At 37.3% G+C, this 19,926-nt stretch overlaps 1 protein-coding gene across 1 annotated transcript in view; it reads right to left on the bottom strand.

Moving 5' to 3' along the window:
- WDR70 (WD repeat domain 70) overlaps window positions 1-19,926 on the bottom strand; it is a 139,439-nt gene that overhangs the window by 97,382 nt on the left and 22,131 nt on the right. The window contains exon 6 of the mRNA XM_082336772.1: window positions 3,574-3,633. Coding sequence (XP_082192898.1) covers window positions 3,574-3,633 — 60 coding nt within the window. The remainder of the gene's footprint in view (window positions 1-3,573; window positions 3,634-19,926) is intronic.

Raw genomic sequence — 19,926 nt, 5'->3', positions numbered from 1 at the left:
GTATCTTCTGTATATGTGTACATGAAAAGTACTGACAGTCACTATGATTTAATGCAGATACATAGAAGTACCACCAAAAAAACCTTGTCTCAAAGATATATCAGCCTACTACTGTGCTTTTTTTTAAAGCTTTAGTATATACACTGTGTTATGGAGACTTTTACAACTTATGTAAACTGTTGAATAGTTCCCACACAAAACACTGTTTAAAAAATTGAATTTAGCATGAGATATTCCCTTTTCCATGCCCAGTTGAAAAAATAACCTACAGAAAATAAATGTTTCAATCAAAACACCAGTTATGAATGGAATTTATTCTTTAGGATGGACAATTTGTTTTGGTAAAATTAAGGTTTTCTTATATGAAAGAGTACGGGCTTCTTTTGAGTTTTCTTTTTGCAGTTTCATGTAGAAAAGGTTCACTTAGGTATTCCTTATTTTATCAAAGACTTATTTCTAGTCATCTTCTCCTTAAGGCTCACGCTGCTCCTCATGCTGGTACCTCACTGTATTTCAAACATACAGTGCCATCATATAGTCAACAGCTTGAAAAAAGTACTTTCAAGAAAACCAAGATGTTGCAGAAATGATGCTGCTGTTCACCAAGCAACTGACTCCTCCTTAATCTAATTGTCCTGCTTTATTTTATTTTTTTATTTATTTATTTTATTTTTTTTATCTGCTCACTTGCAGAAATCTTATCTTATCTTTTCTAAAAGGTCTAAAATCTCATTCTTCTAAACAATGCAAAGGATCATCAGATATCCTAACCTAGTGCCCCCCAAAAAATGTAATTTACAGAGTTACTAACAGATTCAACGTTTTTCTTTTTACTTCCCCGAATCAAATGTTTAAATGTACTGCTTTTGTGCTATCCCCAAGAACGAATTAAACTCCACTTAGTTATTATGTCAATGTGACATATTTGATTTTCAAATGAAACAGATGCAACCTCTTACGTGTTTCCAAAAAAGAAAAATGCCCCTTTTACCATTTAAATGCAAATTTTGAACCCCATTCATTTCATTCATGATTTCTAACATGCAGAAAAACTGGTCATCTCCAGATTCATCATGCATTCGATTAATAGACTCAAGTGTTCTATTCTACAATAACTACTATAGGAAGGAGCAGCTGTGATACGAGACATTAGAAAACACACTGTTCAGAATACCTCTGATTATGTATTCTCTCTCATAGGCACCTATATATCAAAAGTGTCAGGAGAAAAAAATATATAGATCCCTGAAGTTTCATTGGGAACAGTAACTCCTATTACATTGTACAAGCAAGGCAACCGGGAAATTAATCAGGTTTCTGGAAAGACTCTCCAGCTTGGGAAATCTTTCCTGAGACTTTTCAGCTGCACAGGAATAGAGTCATCATCAAACCCACGTTCATTAGATTGAAGAGGTACAGATGGGATACATAAGTTTAGCTGAAATACAGTACTCTGTATGAACATGAGAAGACTGTATTTTAAAACATTGGGGTGAAACACTGTTATCAAGATATGAAGTTGCTCCCATCCTTACATTTGTGTAATGACATGGGTAAGTAGTTTCATTATTCTAAAACAAAAAGATAGTCCTACTGAAGAGCTGTTCTTTTCAGTGATATGTTTCATTCACTGCATCCAGTCTAATTCAACTGCACTATATATACCCACATTATAATTCACCTCTGCTCTAGGTGATGACAGCTGCATTCTCATTCAGTGGAAATACCTCAGAAGTCTTCCAAAACTGTAACTTCCACTTTACAAAACCTTTTGGTTAGAAATAACATGACTTCATGCTTTAAGAAGCCATCAAAATATTTACTGGTTAATATACAAAAAAATAATTCAAAAAATTTCACATAATAAAGTTTGGTAGGGAATGTATTCAAGAAACATGCTGCAGAAGCAATTACTGTCACATGTAAAATAGGAAACTGGTTTGCACTAGTACACTAGTATGCAAAAACTAGCATGCATAGAAATTAGTATGCAAGGAAGTTACATGCACTGCGTGCATAAAAATCCACTCTACTTTTGTTTAGTGTAATACATTGCATCTTTTACAGGTCTTACAAGGGAGTATTTTTCTATTTTCATTTATAACACACTTGTTACTTCTTTCCTCTCCTCCCTCTATGCCTGTATGTCTAGGCCTATGATAAAGCAAATGGGTAAGCCTTATCACCTCTCCACACTCCAAGACAGACCACAAAGTTTGATGCCTGATTAATGAATAGACACTTCTGAAAATAACTATTTCTGAAAGCTTATAAAAAAAAATTATCATCTTTACTGTTAAGTTTAAACCTGCAGAAAATTCCTTTAAAATGTCCAATAAATATTAAGAAATTAATTATTAAAAACTCAAATCTTAAAATATTAAACATAAATAATATGAGTTTAATTTGAGATATATGTTAATAAGTTTATTATTTAAAATAGTTTTTAATATTGTTGAATGTTAAATTATGACATGTATTAGTATATTAATTACATAAACAGAAAATGAACGCACGAATTTTCTTAAAAATCCAATAAAGGAAAATTACACATTTCCATAGTTTTGTTTTTGTTTGTTTTTTTTTTTTAAAAAAACTCATGAAAAAGCATTTTTCTCCAATAATTTTTTATTTTATTTTTCTTTACTTTCTTTTTTCCCCCCCTCTCCAAAGAAATTCTTAGGAATGCCATGAGTAAGGATTCTATTAACTAGCTGACAGTGCTTTCACAGGGATATAAAAACAATAAAAGAAACTCTAGCATTATTTGCTCATTGAAGCCTAAGTCATGGCCCAAACCGAAGAGGATAAACAGCAGCAGCATCTTTTTTTATGATGAAAAAAGAATATGGGGAAAGGATTTGGGAATAGATTCAGGGCTATTCATGGCCAGAAAATAAATTCCATTCTATAAAAATAGATCTTCAATCAATCAGCACATAAAAGCAGTTGGATTTGTGCTGGAAAATGAGATTACCCAGAGATAAAAATATTGAGAACAAAGAAATGATAGTTAAAAGTCAGACAGTAGTTCTTTAAAAGAAAGTGAAGGAGCAACATTGGAGGTGAAACCCAGAAAAGACGCAGTAAAAGATAAGGAAGAACAAGGTTTCAAGAAATTGAGAATGGTGTATAAAAGGCACTTAAAGATTCAAGGAGAATGAAGGAGACTTCTATTCAGCTACAAATATATCTTAGAAAAGTCAGCAATAATGTTCTCATTGAAATCCATGACCAGTCAAAGAAAGGTCTAGGTTAGACCTATGTCTAGATAAGGAAGGTCTAGCCTAGAAGAGGAACTCTAACAGTTGCAGAGAGCATATTTGACAAAAAGAAAGAAGAAAATGAGACTACAAATGAGTCAAATGGAGGCACGTTTGGGTTATTACAAGAAAGCAAAGAGGCACTCCTAAAACAGACCTTCAACTGCAATAAGAAAAGAGCTAGACTAAAGTAACAAATTAAGAATTAGCTTCTTGAACTTTAGCTGACAATAAGTATTTGCTTAACTTATTTCATAGACTGGCTCAGTTATAGAAAAACAAGAAGTATTGAAAATGTCTTATTACTTACTGTTTTTGTCCCATGTTGGAGTGTAATTTCATGAGAATCTGGAATTTTCTTGACAGGGTTCTGGAAAAAAAAAAGAAAATCCACCTCTGTGAAAATAGTGCTATAACAAAAAAAAAAATGAAACAAAACAAAAAACAAAAAAACAAACAAAATCCTGATACTGCAATATATATATACACACAAATAAGAAGGGTTTCCTTTACACCAGCTGTAACCTGAGGAGGAGAAAGCAGGTGGAAATCAGAAACAAGAGACTGATTCCAGATTTTTATTTTCATGGATATACCCCTAAAAATGAGGGATAATTGTTAAAAAAATATGAGACTACCTTAATAAAGAACAAAAACAGGAAAAGATTTCCTGCTTGTTCTCTTTAGAAAACATCAAAATTCTCTTTGGTTCTTAATCACCAATATCTAACAATCTTGAATTGTGATTTAGTCAATCTATCATTATTACACAATGTCTTTTCAAATAAAAGGACTCTATGAAGTTAAGAAAATTAATGAAAAAATGTAGAAATTCATTACAGGAGCTAAGTTATCTATGCGGACTGGCTTCCCACTTCCACTTGTGCCATTATCCCGAACTCTCATGGGTCTTCACAACTGCCACTTCGATGGCAGCCATAACGTAGTCAATGTAATTCAGGGAATTTCATTTAATAGCAACATACAGATTGAAGGTAATTACAGTTTAAAACATCTAACACATCACACTAACATCTGTAACACAAATACAAAAATAGTTAATTTACACAGAAAGAAATGTACTGAAAGTACTCAAGTGACTGCAAGGTTCTACAAAGGTCATTTGAATCATTATTCTCAAAATGCTCATTTGTCTGGTACCACTTAAAGTTTCCTAAAACAGACACAATCTATCATTCTGATGCCCAACATCTTTGTTATAATTTTCTGTTGCCGAAGTCTGATTTTAAAATAATTTTTAAGCGCACTTTATATTATATATCTCTTTCCTTATCCATCTCTGCCAATTCCTTCCCTTTTTTTCATGCTTGCTAACAGAAAGTCTCTATAGCATCAGGCTGATTTCCTTTATACTCATTTTATCTTGCAGTTCTATCAGTTTTATTTCTCCAATAAAACTGAAACTTTCATTATCTTTGGTTTAGCCAAACCTACCCTTCTTCTAACTTTACTTCTTGCCACTAACTGCAGCTCTGATTCCCAAAGCAACTGTGTAATTTCTGTCCCTTTTCACACATACATCTACAGAGATAAGCTGGCAGAAGACTCATGCCCTCTGTTTTCACATTCACAGCATATGCACATCTTTGATAGTCACAGATGTTTGACGGGGAACTCGAGTATTAGCATGGAAATCATATATGCACCTGAGCAAAAAAATATTTATGGGACTGTGGTCCATGCTAAGTCTGAAAAGGTAACAGTAAAGGTTTACAAATAGCTACACATGACATTGTGAATGGTATAGCCCACATGGTATTAAGAGACACTTCCACAGACTCAGTGGCATATAAGTTCAGAAGCAGGTGTAACTCGAAATTCCCAACTGAAGCTGTGATTATGAAAATGAGTTTATTGTTCAATTGACACTATAAAGCACCCAGACAAAGGTATAACTGTAATACAAATTAAGTTTTCTGCGCCTCATCATTCCCTGCACTATAAATTGGTACTTGCTGTTCTTAGGATGCAAAAATACTCCTCAACGGCCACTGCCTATACTTGTCATGTAAGTACACTGCATAAAAACGGAAGTGTGAAAAGGAAACCAACAGCTTCCAAGATTCATACTACCATCACCCACAACAGATGTACAACTTTCGTGAATTAAAGGCTTTCACAGAAACTTAAAGGCTTTCACAGAAACCATCCATTGCTGGAAGGAGAAACAGCATTTTGGTCATTCTCATCTTAATCACTGCAAGGTTGCTTGTTTTGTATTCCGGTCCACTTACGGGAATATTGTAAGGTTGCTCGTTTCATATACCACACAACAAAGGTAGGTATTGTATGTCTGTATTGTATCAGCACTGAATTTAATTTTGAGAGGGTAACTTAACGACTTTAAGAGTTCTTTCAGCAATTCAAACAAAAAAATTAGCTTACTAATAAACAAAAAGTGCTAGAACAAACGTATTTGATTTTAATTGTTATCTCCTCCAGGTGACAATAATCAAATCCCTCTTTTAATGAGAAGAGTGAACCACTCACATAAAAACATTTTTGCTTTACAGTGCACTCATGGTGAACACTGTTCTGGCTACTTGTCTTTAAAAGAGAACAACAGATAGGAATACATTCTGCCACCTGATAAATCAAACAGCCTGAGCCTGAAAGTTGGACGTTTGGCGAGTGCTAGTGGTGCTACGCGCTGCAGTGTCCAAGGGATGCCTGACAGTTAAAGTAACTGTTTAGACTATTCAAAACAAAAAATTAAGATAACAACGTCCAGGAATGGATCTTGGCATAACATATTCAAATCAGCCAAACATGTACAAAAAAACCAAAGTGGTTTATTCTATTTTAGTAACTATGAACTTCCTAAATGACTGAGAATGCTATAAATATCTCTAACCCGCTACAACAAATGCCTATATGCACACATAAAAATCAGATGCAACTACCACTTTTCCAGTTATTACATTCCAAAGACTAAAGAATGCCACAAAATTCTTTTTTCACACTCTCAAAGGAAAATATAGTTAATACATTTTATGCTGATTTGAACGTGAGGATCCCATGTATACAGGAATATTACTGCAAGTCTGAAAAATCAAAAAGGTAGGGTTTGCCCAAAGTGTACCTGCACTTCCAGGTCTTCCAGTTGTGGCTTGGATTTCAGCTGTTAAGTTTACACAAATTGATTTTAAAATTTCAATAACGCTGTTCTGGAAAATTTGTATTGTAATTAAAAATACAAGAGATGAAATCTTTACAGGTTTTTTGTTGGTTTTCTTTTTTTTTTTTTTCTTTTTAAACCATATCAGGAAGATACAATATGTTAAATTTCTTTCTCTTTCAGCAGAAACAAAGAAAACAGTTTTGGTGTTGACATATCTCCTAATATTTTTACAAAAATTCTCAATTTCCTGGCTTACATAAGACTAATATATATTAAACTTGTGAAATAGTATATTCTAGGAGTTCACAATTTTTCTCAAAAATGAAAAGGCTTACCTTTTAAATAATTGCTGCAAGGGGACACTGCAAGTCAGGCACCACATCTGCAGTTTGCAGTTACATGTTTTCAGAGAATTCAGCCCTAGCTGACTGCTAAGCTCCTGTGGCTGACAACACTCTTCTATGGACTGTGCCATTGTCCCTAAATACTGTGGATTTTTTTTTTTTTTTTGTTCCTTTTGGGAGCTTCCTTATCCTCAAGCAATACTCAGAAAATCTGCCACTAGAAACCACAGGTTGAAACTAGGTCAGAGACTCCAAGATCTCTTGAGAAAAATCAAAGACAAAAACAAAAAATCAAATAAACCAATAATGCGGGTAAAATCAGACAAGTGAGAGAATAGAAACAAAAAGAAAAATTAGTTAAGATCAAGGTTTCATAGAATCACAGAATCATTAAGATTGGAAAAGACCTCTGAGATCATCGAGCCCAACCGTTAACCTAACTGCCTGGTCCACCTCTAAACCATGTCCTCAAGCACCACATCCACAGGTGTTCTGAACACTTCCAGGGACTGTGATCACACCACTTCCCTGGGCAGTCTGCTCCAATGCCTAACCACTCTCTCCGTGAAGAAATTTCTCCTAGTATCTAATCTAAACCTCCTCTGGCACAACTTGAGGCCGTTTCCTCTCGTCCTGTCACTTGCTACCTGGGAGAAGAGACCAACCCCCACCTCACTACACCCTCCTTTCAGGTAGTTGTAGACAGCAAGAAGGTCTCCCCTCAGCCTCCTCTTCTCCAGGCTAAACAACCCCAGCTCCCTCAGCCGCTCCTCATAACACTTGTGCTCCAGACCCTTCACCAGCTTCACTGCCCTTCTCTGGGCACGCTCCAGCACCTCCATGTCCTTCTTGTAGGGAGGGGCCCAAAACTGAACACAGGATTCGAGGTGCGGCCTCACCAGTGCCAAGCACAGGGGCACTCTCACCTCCCTGGTCCTGCTGGCCACACTATTCCTGATAGAAGCCAGGATGCCATTGGCCCTCTTGGCCATCTGAGCACACTGCTGGCTCATGTTCAGGCGGCTGTCAACCAACACCCCCAGGTCCTTTTCTGCCAGGCAGCTCTCCAGCCACTCCTCCCCACGCCTGTAGCGTTGCATGGGGTTGTTGTGACCCAAGTGCAGGACCCGGCACTGAGCCTTGTTGAACCTCACACAGTTGGCCCCAGCCCATCGATCCAGCCTGTCCAGGTCCCTCTGCAGGGCCTTCCTACCCTCCTGATGGAAAGTGGCCTGGTGAGCTCCTCTGTCAGCTCCCTCAGTATCCTCAGGTGGATCCCATCTGGCCCCATAGACTTGTGGGCAATCAGGTGGAGTAGCAGATTGCTAACTGTTACCTCTTGGATTATTGGGGCTTTATTCTGCTTCCCATCTCCATCTCCCAGGTCAGGGGGCTGAATACCCTGAGGATAACTAGTCTGACTATTAAAGACCAAGGCAAAGCAGATTTCTACATCCTTCAATATCCTCAGGATTGTGAATATGGGCAATAATAATCATTGGGACTTGGCAGAAGACAGAGGGATACAGGAGATGGGAAAAGAATGGGTTGGTATCTTTATGATAAACTAAACATTTGGCTTCCTTCGGCTGGGGCTGCACGGCTAGAAGGCACGTCCCCTGGGTGGTGGATAGGGGATCCCTCTCCGGAGGGTGCACCGGATAAAATTGAAGAAGGTGCCGCGAACCAACACAGCCTAAGGGAAGGCCACCCTGACAGAAAAACCACTGGCCCTCCAAGTCATGGGGGTTGGGCAGGAGGCCAACTACCTCCTCCCGGAAAAAAAAAGTTGCAGAAACGACGAGCATCAACTCGGAGATGGAGAAAACCAGTAATGAAGTGAGGAGGAGGAGATGGAACTGGATCGGTCATGTCTTGAGGAAAAAACCAACAGAAGACTGTGCTGTGGCCCTTGGGACTCCAGAGCACGCAGCCGCAGACCGATGGAAGTGGAAGAACGATGTTCGCGCCTTGTGTGCCTCCTGGCACTGAGAGAATTCAGATCAGATCAGAAACATTTGGCTTGGGGAGAAAATTAGGTCCTACAGAAGTAATAAAAAATCCACTAAACAGTATCAGAGAGAAGAATTTATAATTAAAAAATACCTCAGCCCTTACCATCTGTTAGCCTTTCTAATAGATTGACCATCCAAAAGTCATTTTAGAATGACTTTAAAATAACCATTTTATTATGTTCACAGGCCTAAATGGATAAAAGCAAAGACTATGAAAAACAAAATGTAAATTCCACAATGACATATTCTGCTCATCTCATATACACAGGAACTGCAAACAGCACTTAGGGAAAAATAAATTAATCCACTAGAATCTGACCTCTCCCCCTGCTAAAAACACCCCTACAAGTTAGAATATAAGTCCTCAAATGACTGACCTTTTCATGGCCCAACCAGAGAAGGGCAGAATGATGCCTTTACACCTAAAAGTACCTCTACTGCTCTGTTTGTAGAGGTCTGTATTTCACTAAATGGAAACTATCCTGTGTGAAAGAGACTTGCAAGCTATAGGTAATCTTTCACACACCAGGCCCTGAAATGGGAACTTTTCCGGGTACCCACAAGACTACAATTTAACAGAGGAAACAATACAATTTTTTTCTCTGTGTTTGCAATTGTCCTTAGATTCCAGTATAGAGGGACCTTGCCTTCCTTGAGGATTTCAAGATCATATGTTGCCCTGGAAGAAAATATGACTTTCCTTTTCTGGAAAGCTCCCATGTTGTTAGAGCTCTCCTGAAACGCTGCCTTGGTGGAGACTTGAAGAGACTTCTCATTTGTGGGAGAAGAGCTATGGTACAGCATGGAGAAAAATTATGCAAAACTACGACTGGTTAACCTACAGGTGAGCACTCTCCCTGTCTTGAGCAGGAGAAAAGGTTAAAGTTAGCTTGGCTACTACTTGTTTTAAGTACTATACTCAAAAAACCCCTTCTGCTGGAAGTGTAAACACTCACATCCTGCTCTTTTCCATCTCTGGTTTGGTACAGTCCACATGGAAAATGCTGTTTGTTCATGGGCAGGAGTGAAGAGGAGGCGGCAAGAGCTACACTTCACAGAGATTTCTGGTGAAACTGTTGGTTTTGCAGAACAAATTTAACACAGGTGGTCTGACACAGATGACTGCTGCCTCACTAGAAGACAGATGGAATAACTGGGTATCCTAACGGACAGCAGAAATAGCTGGTGGAAGCGAGAGGGGGGCAAAAAACCCTAGCATCAAATGGTGATGGAATTACCTTCATCTACTTAAGAAATTGTAGTAATTCAAACTCTCAAACAAAGAACTCCCTGTAGAAAACCATGTTTTAATTATCCAAATCCCAAGCCTTCTGGCAATTAAGAAAAAAGAACTTTCTGTTTTCAAGCATTTTGTTTAAATAGATCATGTTCATGTTTTCTTTTACGTTTTTTTAAAGCCTCCTCCTTTCCCTTCCAAAATGACTGTACTGCATGGAAAAGCAAGTGCTACACTGCTGGGGGGCAAGGTGGGGGTACCAGGAAAGTTTGACAGTCTTTGAAAGGCTTTTATTTTAGACTCTAGCATACAGACTGACAGTGCCAAAATAATGTTTCTTGTGACCAGACAGTAACAATTTTCTGAATCTTACATTGTTCTCCAACAAAGAGTTCAAAGTAATAAGCGTGCTTATAAAAAAGTAATCAAGAGTGACAGGAGTAGTTAAAAAGAGAAATGTAATGTCTCCTAATAAAAATGATCATGCTGTAAATTATGTAACATATTGAAAGAAAATGCTCTTAAGAGATTTTAAGAATAAAACAAATGGGCAGACAACTCATCAACAATCACAACAGAAAGTATGGGATTTCTGACACGGTAAAAAAGCAGAGAGGTACCACACCACAAGTTCTTCAGTTTAGACAGATAAAATACCACAGAAAACCACTGAATAGTGCAGATAAACTGTTAGAACAGCATCACAGAAATCCAGTCCAACTGCTGCAGTATCTAGGCACAACAATATGCTAATACCAATAGCAGAAGGCTTTAAACTACTTTTATTTTAAAAGTTACAACAAAAAAAGCAACTCATCCTTCTTGTTGCATGGTAATTTCCATATCAAATGTGTTCCCTTTACAGGTCCAAGTATTCTCTCTCAAACATCACCTAAAATACAACCCAAATGCTTCTCTTTTCAGGGGAAAGAAGTTACAGAAGTCCACCAAACTGCACAGGGGGACACTTGCACAACCTCCCTGTATTACAGAGAAGTTCACAGCCACACGTGCAGTTCTTCCTTTCTACCTCACATCTAACTTTGATAGAAACTACATCCATGTAAGTGAATGAAATCAAGAGACTATACTAGTGATTATGAACAGAGAACAGAATCTTGTTCCATCCTTCGGTGTTGACTCTGAAACACTATTGGAAGAAAGATAAAAGGGTGTAGAGGGGAGTATTTCACAGATCTATCTGGAAGAAAACATGCTTCATTCTCTTTTCAGACTAGAAAAACGTTTTAAGTTTTTAGGCACCCAGCTGAATTTTCCATGAGAGCAATGAATGCTGAGGACAGTAATAAGAGTTTAGATTTATTTTTTCTGTTCTTTTTTAAACTCGTTTTGCAAACACACACACACTGATATTCATGTTTTATTCCACAAGTTACTCCTCATGCACTGATTAAAACCATATTACTTGTAAAATGGTCAGGTTTTCTGAGTCACAATTTTTTGTTATTTTCCTCCATAACTTAAATTGAAAATAAATGTCTAAGATATACACTAAGGTTGCAGAAGTGTACACTCAAGAGAAAGATGGACTATGAAAAACCACAATGTGAGAGATGGGTAAGATGGTGTTTTACAGCAACAGAAAAATAGAAACATTTTTGGGTTTATAGGAGTGCATTATCCAGAAACTTGCATGCAGAAGGAAGCATCCAGATTTGAAAGGACATTTCAACAACTTTTAATTTCCTCTCTTTTAGGTGTTAGAGTTGACAGATGTATTCTGATGCAAACTTGCATGTTATTAAAACTCAGTTTGGCCCAGATTCATATAATTTGAGTTTCTGAATGTGATGCATCTAAATATGGAAAACACTTACTTCAGACATCCTATACAGCCTTCAAAAAAAGACAGATAACTCTAGAAGAAGAATCAGTGTATCAAAAAACTGAATCATCTGGAGACCTCTCATCTTCATGAATTATTCAGGGAGTGCAAGGCAACTAAATTCCTAACATAGGTGCCTTGATTAGGTTGGATGAATCAGGGCCTATGTGTGTGTATTATCTAAAATTTTGGCCAAAAAAAGATAAAGGAAAATATTATGGGAAGCGGGAGGATACATGCAAACACTGGTATGAATCATCTTGGCTGATAGTCCCATGAAACACCCACAATATCTGTTACTCATGGAAAAACATAGATAACTCGTAACTCCATGACAAAGACAGAAAGTGTTCAAAATTAATAGAAATATTGGAAGGGCCCTACAAAATGCTATCTCTCCCAGTTATCCTTTAATTTGCGTAACACTCAAAACAGCACAGAACTTATGTCTTGAATTTTAAGTACGGGAAGACTAAGGAGAGGTTATTCTTTTCTTTAGTCAGCTAAAATGCATTACTCCAGGGTGCATTCAAGAACTAAGGAGGTGCTTAAGTAGATGAACTTCCTTGCGAATGGCTACAGGAAGTAAATTTGTTTATTCAATATGGAAACGGTACCGTGGCTAGCTTCTCTCAACATCATCTAATTCACAGCCTCATGAAATTTTTTCTTATGAGCTGAACTACAGCGTTTTGTCAGGTTTAACCAGCAAGGGAAAAGACCTTAGATTAAATCTTCATTCCAACACGACTGCCTAAAAATAATAAATTTGTAATGTTATTATAGGTCAGATACAACATATTTTATTAGATGATGGGTCAAACAGTAATTCAGAGACTGTTCCCAGACACAACAAGTAACATGAATTAAATCTCCTCTTCCTTTTCATGCCACTTACTGGCATTTCACCTTCTGAAAAGACTCTAATGGCTTAACAATTTAGAAAAGATATTGCAATTAGAGTCTCAGCACAGTTTGTAAATATCTTTTTTTAGATATAAACATACTTCTAAAATACAGCAAAACGCCTGCCTGATCAGTCTCCTGGGAGACAGTTTTAGTAAGATTTCACGAGGTTACTATTTTTCACCTAGATTCCAAAATCTCATTCAGATAACTTCGAAATTTATAACAAGTCCTTGATTTATGAAGTCATAGTTTATATAAATATTTATGACCTGGGAATTGTTCTCACAATGTATACCAGAGAAATTCTCTTGAGCTTCTTCTAAAGCAAGTTGTAAGCACTGATAAAACTGATTTAAATCTAAAATTGCCTGCGGCCGTTCAAGTTTCCTTTGCAGTTTCTGGGAGACCGATTTACTTAAGCTGAGCGGTCTGGTGATATTTCAGATATGTTACATTCTGCTCACATAACCACCTACCTATTTCATCTTTATCATCTCAGTTTCAAATGTGTATTAAATATAAATACTTCATATTTGCTAAAACAGTATGCACAACTGCCATGTACCACCAAAAAGCACACATGTTCAGAAAAGACAGTTTTACTACAGCAATAAGGTGCACAAAATTACTACTACCTACCATGTTAAGAATGAAAAAAAATCACTAACATTTTCAGACAGACATATCCTTTATAAAGATTATTCTTTAGAGCTGAATAGAGTATTTCATTTTGACATAAAGGAATACTTCTGTTTACTCTGAAACAGTAAAATAGCACACACAATCATAGATCAGCTGACAACGAGGAGAAACAAAACAAACATGCAACCAACATCTTTGCTCTGAAACCTCTGCTCAGCCTGGCAGGTAACCAAAGAATAGCTTAATTCTGAAATCAGAAAGGACAAATAATTGTGAACTTTCAACTCTTCGGAGTTTAAGTGCCAAATGCTTAGTTCAGATGCAAACAGGCCTCACTTACACATTCACGTATTTCACATCCAGCTTGATAAGAATTTTTGTACCACACATATTCCATGACATGAAAGAATACATGAAAGAATCCAAGAACACAACATATTATGCAGGACCAGACTGAACCTAACCTTCATTAATGCACAACATTTTTCAGCTTGCTAGCCAGTTCACTTAATTATTTACGTTAAACTCATTCTAAAACATCTTTAATCTAAACTATACAGACACTTTACCATTATCACTTTTTGGCAAACTTTAGGAAAAAAACCGGGAAGTTCTTTCACTTGACTCACCAAGAGAAGCCATGGAAACCAACGTTACACTAAAAATTCCAGAAGCAGTATCCTGCCATTTAATAACTGTAACACTTTTACATGTTTTTCAGTTATTAAAATAGCTTTACTGCTCTCCAAATTTACCTTCTGTCTTAAAATAAAATTATTTATGAAGTATTTTAGAATACAGAAACCATACATGTGCAAAGTTTAACATTTTTTGCAAAAAAAAGGCCTCCCCTCTATATATTTTAAAAGTCAGTAATACTATTAAGCCTTTGTAATTCATGCAGCAGAAGGCAATTTTAGTTACACGCACTTCTATGGAAGTATATTAAAATAATATATGCGGTAGAAAAAGTATTACTGTTTCTTTTGCAAGTTTCGTAAGCAGTGGAATTAAGTCCATCAGCAGCACTACACTCTTAATTTTAACTTTGGACTCATCAAAACTTAAAAAGCCAACGCAAACAATAGATGTTCAATATTTGGCACTGCTATCTAAAACAGAGATGGAGATTACTACAATTGAAATAAAATGCATTTTTCCTCTCGTCAAAAAAAGAGCCTACTGTTCACGTTAAGACATCTGGTGACCATGTTAGCACAGAATTTCATAAGCAGCAAGGCGATACTGGTATAGAGGTTCTTATTTGTATAATAGCAATCTCCTTAGTGAGCCATGTCTTTTAAATTATACATGTTTTAATGACCAAAATTAAAACAATACACCACGGGTGTAGAGCAATCCTTGACCTGTGACTTTGTGCAATTTATTTCATTCCTGCACACCCCAGTTTCCTCATCTGAAACATTTGAATAAATAGCACCTATCATAAGGAATCTGCTACAAGATTTTATTCAGCAATGTTGGTGAAGTTCTTCAAATTCCTCAGGGATCCTGTTATTCTTAGCAAACACACTACAGTCAGCAAAACTAAACAATCACATCTCTAGACAGAGTTGTCCACAGACTATACTTTTCAACAGTTCTCCAATTGTGATTGTAAAAAGGTGTTCACTCAAATGTTTACTCCAGGATCTTGAGACACAAACTTATGCATACCATCCCACTTAGTGACAAATATTCCAGTTGTCTACAAACTTACTAATCAATTAGGATAAGGAATTAAAACGGGGCGGGGGCCGGGCCTAGTCATGCAAATAAGATGTACAACCACAGGGTGAAGGTAGGGGTGTGGGGGTTAAAAATTACAGCATGTCTAAGTTACTGCAGGAAGGAAGGACAATTTCCTACCTAGCTCCCACAGCTGGTTCCAATTCTATTACTGTTTCGATTACTAATTCTCCCATGCCACCCATAAATTACCTTCAAAACATTAACATTTAAGCTGTCTTATAGCAGCACAATTTTATGTAATGTGACATGAGAATAAATTGCTAAGTGACTTTAACTATGCATCTGGAAAGAGGAAAAGATACATTTATATTGCAGACATGTGAGGTCCATGCTTGGAAGAAACACACCCTTCTCCACACTTCACTCAGGTATATTCCTTTAACTAAAGCTTATGTCAGAAGAAGGTAGTGCATTATGGTCAGATGACGTACCTAATATCGTTAAAACTGTTGTAATACCCAACGACACTGCAAGTAACTTCCAAAATGTTCAGGGCAAATACTAAGCACTAGGTTAAAAATCACAGCCAGTGTGAATATCTTGATTTTATTTTTAATCATAAACCCCATCATTTTTAAAGGTTGTGCCCAAGAACTATAAAACATGCCTACCTTCTATGCATTTATATCTCTTACTATAGTATCTGTAAATATTGAGACTCCTCCAGCGTACCATATCAAAAATACTGATTTCTATACATGTAATGTAGTCTGAAAATTCCAAATTATTACAATTAAACCCGACAAGACACACAACTAAACAGAAAGCCATTGATTTCTACATAGCAATTAAACCACTATTATTCAGTATTCCTCAGTTGTGGATTATACAGGAACAGAGTAAAGACCCCAACACATTTTCAAGTGGAATGATGCCCACATGTCAAATCCAACACTTACTATAGTCATACCTCAAGGAGCCTGAGGCATAAAAGCATACAGCAGCAATGCTTTCACTTTTTAACCAGACTAAGATAAATATCCATTGCCTAGACAATATGCAATATTTTAGCTGTGTGCATGGATAAAGAAGGCAAAAATTCAAGAACATCATACCTTACTGAAATGCCTCATTTCACAGACTTTTACTGACATTATGTTAACATGTCGTATATTTTTCTTACTCCTTAACTGTTAGAAAATGTAGAATATCAGACACATCCTGTGAGATCTTTCTTTAAATTATTCAACAGGCTTCTTGATCTTCTCCACAAGGAGCTGCTGCAGATACTCCATACTATACAAAGACTACATGAGTTACCAGAAAAGTCTTCTTCCTTTTACATTCTAAAAATCTAAGTTTGGATTATATGATTCAAATTAAGTCACTATTAATTGTGTACATAATAACCTCATTAATCTAGCTGAGATGGATTAATAGCAACATGCATGTTCAACTTGGTCATAATAGACAGTTAACAACATGTTTTTAACTCACACTTATACAGGGCAAAGGTGACCATTTTGGATGTTCAGATGATGCTCTACAATTACTTCCTTTTGGAGTCAGGAAAGAAAAACATAGTCTATAGATAACAAGGAACTCCAGATTTCAGACCACATATCTACTACATATCTGCTGTGAGACTTTCAATAAGAAAATTGCTTGTGTCTGTAAGTATCATGACTTAAACGGGATAAAAAGTCCCATCCTGCAAGTGTGCTATAATGACACATTAATAAGTATGGTAGGTTCATTCATACATATGAGGCGCTCAGATTCTACCAAGCCAGAACCCATTATTAATGCCTATTATTAATATAGAACCATAGAATAGTTTGGGTTGGAAGGGACCTTTAAAGGTCATCTCGTCCAACCCCCCTGCAAGGAGCAGAGGAATCTTGAAGTAGATCAGGGTGCTCAGAGCTCCATCCAACCTGACCTTGAATGTTTCCAAGGATGGGGCATCTACCACCTCTCTGGGCAACCTGTGCCAGTGTTTCACCACCCTCATCATAAAAAATTTCTTCCTTATCTCTAGTCTGAATCTACCCTCTTTTAGTTTATAACCATTACTCCTTGTCCTATTGCTACAGGCCCTATTAAAAAGTCTGTCCCCATCTCTCTTGTAGGCCCCCTTTAAGTACTGAAAGCCCTCAATATGATCTCCCCGCAGCTTTCTCTTCTCCAGGCTGAACAACCCCAGCTCTCTCAGCCTTTCCTCATAGCAGAGGTGCTCCATCCCTCTGATCATTTTTGTGGCCCTTCTCTGGACTCGCTCCAACAGGCCCATGTCCTTCCTGTGCTGAGGGCCCCAGAGCTGGATGCAGCACTGCAGGTGGGGTCTCACCAGAGCAGAGGAGAGGGGCAGAATCCCCTCCCTCGACCTGCTGGCCACGCTGCTTTGAATGCGGCCCAGAATATGGTTGGCTTTCCAGGCTGTGAGAGCACATTGCTGGGTCATGTCCAGCTTTTGGTCTATCAGTACCCCCAAGCCCTTCTCAGCAGGGCTGCTCTCAATCCCTTCATCCACCAGCCTGTATTGATCCACGAAGTGATATGGTTTAGTTCTGAAACTAATGCTATCTCACATAACACTACTGCTGTCCTGAGTTTGACTGTTTCCCAGGCCTTTTAACAATTTACATTTCACCTCTTGGGAGCCACACAAAATGGACAGTTGATAAGCTTACAAAACAAATTGTTTTGCCTTGAGTTTTTCAATGCCATTATTCTATTTACAGATAAAGTGCAAAATACAGATTACTCAAAGGCACTTTTCTTTACATGCTCGCTTTTTAAGTTTACCTTGCCTTCTGTGTCATACATTCAGATACTCTGGATCCTCATTTCATCTGGCTACCACAGGTAATATCCAGACTGAGACGGCAAAAATGGACCTCCGAGTAGAGAATAACGGCATCTTCTTGTCTTCAGGTTCCTCTCATGAGACCCTGATGAACCTCTACAGACAGGGAGAAACTCTGCCTGGGACACTTTATTTAGGTGAAGTCTCCCCTCATAAACCAAATATTTCAAAAACCACTGTATAAGGCAATCTATCATAACAGGAAAACCCTGACACTGATGGTAACCTGTTCCTACCTGTGAACCACTTGCTCTTGGAATTTCAGTGTAAGACAGAAATAAGAAAACCGAAAAAGCAAAAGAATCCTGCTTTTAAAACACAATCATCAGTTTGACACAAACATGTACAAAAATTATTAAAACCTACCATAAGCTATTCACGCATTCTCAAATCCTCACAGTCATTATGACACTGAACAACTCCAGTAGTGTGGAACATAGGTGAGGGAACAAGCTAGCGAGAGTGAGCAAATGCATATAAATAGATTTTTGCAGTTGGTTGTGGGTATCAAGATCTTAGACATATCTATTAATACTGACAGGCACAGGGTAGATACACATTGCACTGTCAAAATTTTGCACAATAAAGGGAGTGGGGGAGTACTGGCTAAGACACTGGAATTTTTCATAGATATTTGCTCTGAGATGATAATTGCTGTTCAAGTGATAGGCTTGTTCACAAACTTGCACTTAAAGAACTCAAATAACCCATAAGCCATATTGTGAAATGCATGCAATTTAACCTATCTACCCCAATGGATGAAAGACCTGAGATGACCTCCTTAGAACTTGTAATTACAACAAGGTGTGGCATGTTAAGCCTAACGTTTACACAGTAAACCCTTCTCATTGTAAAAGTGCCAAACTGAGAGATTATTGTCAGTGTGCCTCAGAGCTTCTCCTCCACGCCTTTTCAACAAGAACAACGGCACAGAGGGAAGTCAGGCAGTGTATTATCGCGGGCTGCCACACAGTGTTTTCAGAAAACCTATGAGATCTAAAGCTGGGTTGTTTTCTTTGATGAGAGATGAGTGGTTACAGATTAAAGATAAATTAAATATAATTTATTAATCTTATTTCAAATACAAACATTCTGCACATATAAGTGTTTGGATTCTCATATCAGCTCCTGGCCTGCAAGACGTATTTCCTAAAAAAGAAAGCCTAAACCCACCAATAATCTTTCTTTTAGACTATATGTGCCTCCATCACTCCTGATTTAATTCTTTTATCTGCAAAAACTGCAATACATGCAAAGAGCTTTGAACCAAAGCCAGTTATTAGGAAGTTCTCCTGCTCAATTTAGTTCTGAAAGTGAGCCAATTACATTAGTGGTTATGCAGCCATCAGAGAAAACATAGCTTAAAGATACTTTCTTGCCTACGTATAAATTAGGTTTGAAGTGCTCCAAAGAAAAATTATATCAGTAACTACTATTCCAAAAAGGTGAAGAAACAGGAAGTGCCAAGGTTGGCTCCAGAAAGAAAATCTTCTTACTATACTTAGAAAGCAAGTAGGTTTGATACATACATAACCGCCAGAAGGAAACATGAATCTCTGCAATCCCACGTTTTCATTATTTTTTTCTCTCCATACTTTTCAGAGTAATACTTAGACTAACTCTTCTTCTGACACTTCCCTCCCTCACAAACAGCAGAGGATCCACACTCTGTTCTTACCTCAGTGATTTACTGTAAAGTGTTTTCTCATATTACTGGTTCTTATTTGTCTAATTCACCTCCGTATCATTTAACAGCTTTGTATGATTCATACTATAAAAGGTCTGCTATCATAAATCTGTATACAGTACTTCAAGACTGTATGCAGTACTTCAAGATGCAGCAAGACACAAAATTTTCTCCTAATCAGCCCGAAAAGTTGGGTAATTTCTGTGATATTCTGCCACTCACTCAAACTTGGTTGCAGAGTCCATCATGAGATTACCCCCTAAAAGTATCAGACAGGGTT

The sequence above is a fragment of the Platalea leucorodia genome (assembly GCF_965183815.1).
Source record: "Platalea leucorodia genome assembly, chromosome: Z".
Taxonomy (NCBI): domain Eukaryota; kingdom Metazoa; phylum Chordata; class Aves; order Pelecaniformes; family Threskiornithidae; genus Platalea; species Platalea leucorodia.
The sequence above is the reverse complement of the archived record's forward strand: the minus strand, read 5'-3'. Positions and strand labels throughout refer to the sequence as shown.